This window comes from Pundamilia nyererei, unplaced genomic scaffold (genome assembly GCF_000239375.1).
Source record: "Pundamilia nyererei isolate P.nyererei 1_Seehausen unplaced genomic scaffold, PunNye1.0 scaffold00152, whole genome shotgun sequence".
NCBI lineage: Eukaryota > Metazoa > Chordata > Actinopteri > Cichliformes > Cichlidae > Pundamilia > Pundamilia nyererei.
Window position 1 is genome coordinate 798,981 of NW_005187553.1, and position 10,036 is coordinate 809,016.

A 10,036-nucleotide genomic window follows, 5' to 3' on the forward strand; every position below is an offset into this window, starting at 1 on the left:
GCCACACAGAGCAGGGAGAGGTGAGGCGAGCGGAAGTGTATGGAGGGTTCGTGATGCCACACTTAGGGAGAAAGAACACACTGGTCTAAAATAGAACAAACAGAATCTATTTGTTTGCTACTGGGAGCTTCAGACCTAGATCTAGAATTTAACACAAATTTATCATATGTACGTTGATTTCTGACATTTTCAGAGGTGAATGTAACATGTAATAAAAACACAGTGTCTGGAATTTTAACCATTCCCCATTAAAATAGTTTAAATGTGTTTATTCTGAAAAAAACAACCAAAGAAAATGGGACATTTTTGAAAAAATGTGTTTTTTAAGTACAAGTGAAAGAATCCCAGTAGCAAAATTATTATTGAATGGTGAGTTAATTAATATAACTATTAGAAAAAGTAACAAATCACAGAAAAATATGGCTACTTTTGCTTTTTCTGGGCACACTCCCGGTTTCTCTGATGTATTCCTGAGATATGACAAGCAGCTTTCTCTGAAAATACTTAACAATAAAATTAGTTGATTTTTTTTCAGTGTGCAGCAGAAAAATATACACAAGAGAAACAGTTACGGAAAGTGAAAATGTCACCCACAGGTCACCTATGAAAGTATTTGTGTTCTCTCCATGTTTCTATAAGCTTTTGAAATAAAGGAGTAAATATTCTGAAATTTTAGAGGTCATTTTTTATATTACTTGTTAGCTTAATTTGCCAAAATTACCAGTAGACTAGCCACAGGTGTCTGTGTTTACATAAGTCACTTGGTCTACAGTGCTACTGTTTATGTAATGGTTGAGTTTCATTGCATTAATAACTGTTTATTTTTCTACTCACTGTATTATCTACATTATCTATATTAGGACAGTGAGTTAGTCACCTATCAGGGAGCCAGTACCTGTGCTTGTTGTAGTAAAAGTGCAGACTAGATGCTACTTTCACCCATTGTTTATGATTTTACCGTTTTTTTTGTGTGTGACAGCATATTGGATATTAAGGTACAGTGTGGAGTATGTTTAAATTGTTATGACACCATCTAAGAGGCCTTGATTTTAGTTTCAGTGATTAAAATTCTAGTAATTTATGTTTCCATTGCTTAGCATTAGCATTTACCTTGCTAACCTCTTGCTAACGGAACTTGCAAGGATTCATCCAAATATGGTTAATTCCGGCTCCAAACAAATACAACAACAACAAAAACACCCTGGTATTAGCCAAAAGAAACTTTATTTTAAAAGGGATGAAATTATGAGATTTTAAAAATGCTGAAATTGTTCAGTGAACTGAAAACAGTAAGTTTGTAGCTGGTGATGCTGCACTTTCCCCTGTCTCTGCTTCATGGCATTGTTTACTCCTCATACAGCATTAGTGTAGCCTCACATACTCTCACCAGAGAGCCTACGTTTTCACAGCATCATCACAGCAGCAGATGAGTAGATTGGGAGACACACACAGACACACACACACACATAGAAAGAAGACGTCATACATCCATGTGCACAATTTACTTTTTCCCTCCAAAGTCCTCCTCTCCAGACATTTTCAATAAGCCTCATTCGTGTGCTATGGATCTTTTTCATAACTCTAATATAAACAGGCCAGTATAGTCAAAATATTCAAAAAGAAATACATTAAAGATTATTAAGAGTCTTAATTATTTTTCTGGATTTAAATGGGCTTCCAGACCACTGCGTTTCTTATATTAGGAATTTAAAATGTACATGTTGTGCTTTGTTCATATGTTCTGTCATACTCTTAAATGGTGTATGCTTATATTAAATAAAGTGGTTTTCAAATAATGAGGCCAGTATACACACACCATAAATTGCTATAAACTGCTTTAAATAGCCTTTTCAGTCATTTTTTTAATACCCTTGGCTAGGGATGATGTCATAGAGGGAGGATCTCCCTAATATGGTCAATTAAGGCACAAAGTGCTACACACAAGCTCCACCTACCCGTTGCCCCTGTGAGGGGCATCGATTCAGGGGGCAGTTGGTTTATGAAAGTTGGGTGGCCTTAAAGTGAAGATCTAAAAACAGCTTGTTTCAGACATTTAATGAAGTGAGGATCTGCACCAAGGCCCAGCTTATGATGAAGAATAACTCTGAGATGAGAATTATGCAATATAAAAATATGGAGTAGGAAATAATGTTGTCTCTTTGAAAATTTCACTGAAATGTATTTAAAATTTGACTACAGGACAGAAGACTTTTTGTGTGAATATTACTTTATTTAAGTAACATCTTTACAAACATTCCTTCAATGCAGCTCTGACAAAACACTTGCCACTGAAACCCTTAGAATCAAAAAGAAATTCGAAGACCTCGTTAAACCAGAAAGTTAAAAATCTCTCTGCATGTACAACCTGCCTCAGTGCGCGTTACCTTCACATGTCACTACTCGTCTCAGCTTTTTTATTAAAGCTCTAGTTCTCAGCTGCAAAAAAAGGCACTGTGCTAAACGTTGTTAATGAGACAACTCTTTTATGGATTCATGCATTTTACCACGCAGCTTCATTCCATCAGTCAACCAAATAAAGGAAACATAAAAGTGTTTATTCTTAAATGTTTTACATCTACTTGAAAATAGAAAACCTTTCAAAAAGCCTGATTGGTGTATCATCTAAGGTAGGACGTTTTAACAGAATACCAGAAAAATTACAAACATGTTTATAAATGGTAAGTTCTTTGTTTATAAATTAAACTTAAATATCAAAATTTAGAGACATAAAAACTGATATTCAAGAAGATTATTCCATTTTAAAACAGTTTATACATTAAATAGTAGATACATTGTTTAAATTGTACTGGGCAAAGGCACTTAAAGTTTCAATCACTCCGACAGTAATTTTTGGTGTTTTTAGAAATATTTATAACTCTGTTTTCTGCCTTTTTTTCTAACACGATTGCTTTGCAACAAGATCAAGACACGCCACCCCCACTAGTCTCACTCTAGCAGCCTTTTAGCAACTTGGATCAACAGAATAAACTTTACAGTTTCCTCTCTAAAATTTCTGAATTTCTGGTTTAAATCCCCAAATTTCCATCCAGCTCACTGCTGATGTTTTGAAACGCAACAATACTTAACAGCCGAGCTTCAGAAATATCAGTGTATTTTAAAGCTACAGCCTCATTCACAAAAAATACAGTGGTGCCCTTTTTTTTTGGCATTGTACAGTAAAAACATTAATAAAAAATATATTAGCAGCAGGTTGGGCTAAATATTTGAGAGCAACCTATAACCAGATAGTCACAGGTTTGATCCCCACAGCAGATAAAGAGTCCAGAGCGTCCTGCTTACTCACTGACCGTCTCTGGGAAAAAAAAAAAAGCACAGGCTAAATGTGCTAATATATAAAACTATGGCAAAAAAAAGCCCATAATCTCAGAAAGTTCACACTTTTTCTTCAAGATAAACAAAACATTGTTTCAGGTCAAAACAATATCATTTATGCTTTGGTAAATATGAAAATACATTTTGAACTGAAAAGGAAACAGCTTCAAAAAAGCAATTATATTGTTTTATTTACATAAATATTCCTCTGGCCTACGTTGTGATGGTTCATAATGAAATATTTTTAAATGATCATGGAACTGAATCATGAACCATGAAGTCGATGTGAGTAAAAGACTCTTTCCAGCGCATTTCAAACACAAAACAAAAATAAATAATGAAGCAGTCCGACATGTTTACATTCAGAGTGAAACCTTTAAAAACCAAACAAAATCGGATAAATAATTTGGACTAAACTAACAAACCGTAACAAAAAAAGTCGTCACATGTAAGATGAGAGAAGGAAATATATAGTAATCTTTAGCTATAATAATGACAATAATACTGCTTGATGTAATGTTATTGTAGTTCATCACATTCATACATCATCTATGAAAATATAATATAAATTTTTTTGTTAAGGCACAGATGAACCCCAAATTAATATACACGGTGTTCCTCTGGGCTATGTTACTATTTATCCATCTAAATTGATTTGGTTAGAGTTGCCCAGTTTTGGCGATATTAGCTGGAGAAATGATGTGTGGAGCCCACAAATAATCAGTTCAAAAAAGTTCAGTAGATAAACAGCACTACAGGTCAGAAGAAAAAACTAATGTATCACTAATTTGGGGATGAATTGTCCTTTTATTAGAGGTTTACTTTATATTAACACGGCAACCTCACAAAAAAACTAAACAACAAATAACAAGAAAAGTAAAATACATTAAAGATACCATTCCAGCATCTTCAGTACTTTGACACCTGGTGAGCTGCTGTTGTTGTCTTTGTTGTTGCTGTGGTCGTTGAAGACTCGTCTGTTCGTGTTTCAGCCAGGTGGGTGATTCTGGTAGTCTTTGTCACCATGGTGACAGTTCCCTCCTCGGAGGAAGAGATTTGGTGCTCTTCGGTCATTTGCGAGGTGGTGAAGTCGAGCCCTGAGGTGTGGAGGCAGAAAGACCCCGAGACATCTGCCTCACCCCCTACCTCACCTTTCTGCTGGGCCTGAGGAGAACTCTCTGGAGTTATCTGGAGGAAGCCTGCGGTAGGTAGGCCAGGAAATAAGAGAAATGAAAGGAAAAGAGGAGGATAGGTGAAGAAATCAAGAGGGAAAAGAAACTTAGTCTTATGTAGAAGAGACAAAACAGAAGAGTATATAGATTAGTGATTTATTTACCAGGAACACAAAAAAATATACAAAAAACATCAAAGGTAGCAGCAAGAATAAAGTATAGATAGTGTAAAGTATATTCTAATAAATCCTGTAGTAATATAGTGAAAAAACCCAGTAAAATCCAGACATAACATATGAGAACCACATGCAAAATTGATTAAACATCATTTTTGAATGTGTAGACTTTTACAGTTTTTCATTTTCTCATTTATATGCTGATCTATAGTCTCGAGTCTTACAGTTCTCATAATGCAACTAAACGGGCCAATTTAATAGACGGGGTAGATACAAATTTAGATTTTTCTAAATTTTCAATGTAGTGCTTTGATAAAAAAAATCTCTATTTTCTTGTCCTTACCATATCTATTAAAATATATAAGAGCTCAGGCTATGCATTTTTCTTAAAGAAACATGAAACACTGGATGACTAGTCTTTTAGTGTGGCAATGCACAGTGATTCAAATGAATGCAGAAGAATTTAAAGCTGACTGGGTTGGGTTCAAAACCTGCACTAAAACTTTCTGGTAAAATGCTGCCATCTTGTGGTGAAGTTTTTAATTAAATATCTCAGAGGGTTTTTACAAAAAGCGGCTTTAATAATAACATTAACAGCAGTATTGACGTAATGCCAGCCCAATAGCATCTCCTTTAGCCTTACCTGTGGCATGTGGCTTCAAGGTGACCTTTGGGACCTTAAACCATGAGGAAGACTCTCTCTCTTCTGATTCCCTGCTTTTGCTCTCCACCTTGCTCCAAGCTTGAAACTTTGTTGAGGTGAACTCTGTGGCAAAACCAGAAGGGGACTCTGAGCTGTCCCTGTCCAGCATTTCTGTTCTGGCACGAGAAGACACCAAATCCTTCAAAGGCTCCTCAGTGAAACCCCCTGGTAACATTGTGCTTGATTGTACTTCTTCTGGTGATGAATGCTTTCCCAGTTCCCCACTTGTTTCCATGTCTGCTCCTCTTGCACCCGTCTTCCCATATAGACTGGTGAACTCCACCTTTGGGAGTTTGATTTTACCACTGAATGCCACCTTCTCTTCCTTGGAGCCCTTGTGAGGGCTTTCACCATTGAGACTTGAACTTGAACCTTCTCTTTTGACAGTGTCACCACCAAATGATGCAGATTTGCCAGACGAAAACGACACTTTAGGCATCTTTATTCTTCCCCCCTTTGACTTTTCTTCTTCTGCCCCTTCTTTTTCTGCACTTGCAGCAGCTGACTTTTCTTTGGACTTTCCAAAGCTTGGCTTCTTTTTGATTTTGGGCATCTTCACTTTGACAGTCTCTGTCTCAGCCTCAGCCATTGCTTCCCCTTTTAAGGGACTTGTGCTTGTAGCAGGCTCATTTGTTGGAGGAGTGTCTACCAAGACAAAAACCGCTTTCTTTACTTTAGGCATTTTAGGGCCCTCATACTGAATTTCTGGCCCATGGACATTCACACTTTCCTCTGGTGAGGATAGGGAGGGTAATGGGACGCCAAACTTAGGGATTTTGATTTTCTTGCCTTTTTCTGTTTTGCTGTTATCTCCATCTTGAGATGAGCCAATATCAAACTCTATGTCTGGTATTTTGGGGACTCTGATTCCTGCATGTGGAGATGAGGAGCCACCCTCTCCTTTCACTTCTGTTTTTAGACTTACACTTGGTAATGTAACTTCTGGTACTGGATGGTTAACACGATTTTTGTCACCTTTATGACCATTCTGGGTTTCAACTTCAAAATACTCAAATCTTTCTCCACCGTTTTTCTTTTTTGGCATTCCAATCTTGAATTTTGTTCCTTTGACTTTAGGCCCTTTTACTTTGCTGCTGGTTTCTGTAGTGACATCTAAGTCAGGTAGATCAACTTTTTTCCTGTCCTTTTTGCCCTCCCCTTTGTGAAGTCCAGTATCAAGTTCTAAGCCTCCTTTTGGACCTTTGATATCTATTGTCGGGACTTTTAATTTTAGGCCTTTGTGCTCACCCTCAAAATGCAAATCAGCTTCTCCAAGAACCCCAGTGTCCAGATCAGCCTTACCACTTGGTAAGTTAATCTCTGCTTCAGTGGTTTTAGCCATTGGCAGTAGTATTTCTCCCTCTGGAACTTTAATATCAGAACTGGTTACTTTCATCTCTACAACAGATACCTCACTACCTTTACTTTTGCCTTTCGGGAGTGAAATATCAACTTTTGGCATCTTGATATCTGGCAGTTTGATGATTCCTCCCTCTGTCTCCATTTTCTCTGCTGGTGTATCAATGTTTACTTTTCCCTTGGGAAGTGATATGCCCACATTTGGCATCTTGAACTCTCCTCTATCTCCCCTGATATCTGCCTCAGGACCTCGCACTGAAGGTTTTCCTTTAGGAAGAGAAATGTCAACTTTTGGCATCCTGAATATTCCTCCCTCACCCTTAATTGCAGCGTTGGCACCTTCAGTCTCTCCCGTTGGAAGTGAAATATTGACTGAAGGCACTGTCATATGTGGCATTTTGCTGCCATCTCCCTCAATTTCAATCTCTCCTTTAATTTTGCCAGCTTTTCCTTTGGGTAGAGAGACGTTAAAACCTGGCATTTTGACCTGAGGCATTCTGATCCCCCCCCCTGCACCTCCTTCCAGCTCGATCTCTGCACCTTCTGTTTTTCCTTTAGGTAGTGAAATATCAACTGAAGGCATATTGATGTGGGGCATCTTGAATTTTCCAGCTTCTCCTTTGATCTCTACATCTCGAACTCCTGGACTTTCAACTTTTACTTTAGGTAGAGAAACATCAACATTCATTTCGATATCTGCACCTTCAATCTTTCCCTTGGGTGCTGAAATATCAACTGAAGGCATTTTCATTTGTGGTGTTTTGAATTTCGCTCTTTCATTTCCTTCTGTTTCAGTCTCTGCATCTCCAGTCTTTCCGCTGGGCAGTGAAATATCAACAGAGGGCATGCTTAGATGTGGTATCTTAAATTTCCCACCTTCCCCCTTTAACTCCACTTCTGGACCTTCAATCTGTCCTTTGGTTAGAGAGATATCAACATCTGGCTTTTTCCAGTGAGGCATCTTAAATTTTCCTTGGCCATGTCCTTCTACTTCAACATCTGGACCTCCAATCTTCCCTTTGGGCAATGAAATATCAACAGAAGGCATGCTTAGATGTGGCATCTTGAATTTTCCACCTTCTCCTTGAATCTCTATCTCTGGACCTTCAATATGACCTTTAGGCAGAGAAACATCAGCATTGGGCATTTTCAGATAAGGTGTTTTGACTTTTGCTTCTCCTTGTCCATCCACTTCTATTTCTGCCTCAGTACCTTTGAGTTTTCCTTTAGGAAGCGATATGTCAATGTTGGGCATTTTTAACTTTCCCTCTGTAGTCTCCTTCATTTCTAAATCTGGTGAATCAGTCTTTGCTTTTGGAAGTGAAATATCAAGTGCAGGCATATTAAAATGAGGCCTTTTGAATTTTCCGTCACCCCCTTTTAGCTCCAGGTCTGGTCCTTCAATCTTTGGAGACTTTCCTCTGGGCAAGGACACATCAAGGTCTAATTTGGGGAGAGAAACATCAATCGTTGGCATTTTGGGAATTTTAAGGTTTCCCTCATAACCTCTTATATCAGCCTCTGTAACATCAACTTCTGCTTTTGGGAGAAGAACCTCAGTCTCTGGTGTTTTAGCTGCTGGTAACGAGAGCTCAACAGAAGGCATCTTGACCTTGGTTTTAGCTTCAAGGTCACCACTTGGCTTACCTAGGTCTTTTTCTTTAGAGACAAAGCCTGGGATAGAAAACTTTGGCAGTTTTAAAGAGACGTCAGGTGCATGGAAGCCACCTTTTGCCTCTACATCTGCATCCAGTTTTGCTTCAACTTTCTCCTCTGGGAGTTCACTTTTGGGTGATGATATTTTTAACTTGGGAAATTTCATTTTGTATTTTGACATGTCATCTGAGTTGTCAACATTGATATCTGGTTGATGAATGTCAATTTTTCCCTTTTTCCCTTTAACATCAACATCAGGACAAGAGACTGATACATCTGCAGCCTTCTTGGACATGCCAAATGAGGGCAGTTTGATTTTAGGTTTTTTCACCTTGACTTTTCCACCTCCATCAAACTCCACCGATGGTGCTCTGATCTCTCCTTCTACATGTGGTGAACTGAGTGAAGTATCTCCCTTAGGTACTGGTATTTCCAAGTTACAGCTCTTTGTCTTTCCCCCAAACCTAGGAAGAGTGAAACTAGGTACTTTGAGGAAAACAGGTAGATCAAAGCTGCCCCCTGAAGAAGGCCTCCCTCCTTCTGCTTTCAGAAGTTCTACTTCCACATCATCACCTTTGGGTTTTGTAAGGCCAAAATTGAGATCCATCTTTGGAGCTGAGATGTCAACTGTTGGTAGTTTTACTGTGGGAAGTTTTAGGGATGCACCTGGACCTTCTAGACCACCTGTCTCTATATCTTCATTCTTAACTTCCAATTTGGCAGGATTAAGGCCTCCTGTAAGACCAGACATCTCCAAATCTCCAGATGCATCAGGACTTAGAGTATCAACTTTGAAGCCTTTAGCTTTTACACCAGAGGGCAGGCTGAGGTCAAGGTCAAATTTGGGCAGATTTATGTCAAGACTTGGCATATGGAATCCACCTCCTTTTTTATCAACTTCAACCTTCGGGATATCAAACCTTCCTTTTTCAGAGAGTCCTTCAATATTGATATCTCCCTCTACGGTACCCTCTGGAACTGTAACCTTTTCTCCCTTCACGTTGGGTCCTTCCACTTTGATATCACCTTCTGGGAAGTTCATCTTTGGAAGTGAAATATCAACTTTGGGCATTGTGAATTTGCGTCCTTTATTGCCAGGACCTTCGATGTTGAGGTCAACTTCAGCTTTTCCTTCAGGTAGTAAAATCTCAAACCCTGGACATGCACCTTCTATGTTGAATTGAGGTCCCGTTGCTTTGATTTTAGGAAGAGAGACAGATGGCATATGAAACCTTCCACCCTTTTCAGCATGCCCGTCAATTTCTCCGTGTGCTTTTGCTTTAGGGAGTGAAATATCAATTTCGGGTATCTCAGTTGTCCCACCTTTAGTATCAGGGCCCTTTATTTTTACACCACCTTCTGGGAGACTGACTTTAGGCAAAGAAACATCAAATTTTGGCATTTTGAATTTGCTCCTTTTCATCTCAGGGCCCTCGACATCAAGGCTGCCCTCAACCTTTCCTTTAGGAAGTGAAACATCAACAGATGGAATTTTGATGTTCCCTCCCTTGACATCAGGACCCTCAAGAGTGACATCAACATCTGGAGACTTCATTTTGGGTAGTGAGAGATCCAATGATGGCATGTCGACAGTGGGCAATTTAAATTTCCCCCCTTTAATATCTGGACCTTGGAGG

General features: G+C 38.7%; 1 protein-coding gene across 3 annotated transcripts in view; it reads right to left on the reverse strand.

The window, feature by feature from the left end:
• Positions 1–2,209: 2,209 nt before the first annotated feature.
• Positions 2,210–10,036, reverse strand: part of prx (periaxin) — a 40,954-nt gene continuing 33,127 nt past the window's right edge. Inside the window, exons 9-10 of one of the 3 annotated variants that reach the window (XM_005745002.1) lie at positions 5,325–10,036; positions 2,210–4,532 (exon numbers count right to left, since the gene is read on the reverse strand). The exon at positions 5,325–10,036 is cut by the window's right edge and continues 1 nt beyond it. In XM_005745002.1, the coding sequence (XP_005745059.1) occupies positions 4,243–4,532; positions 5,325–10,036 (5,002 nt within the window). In that variant the 3' untranslated portion in view covers positions 2,210–4,242. The other 2 variants (XM_013913814.1, XM_005745001.2) reach the window with 2 other exon arrangements.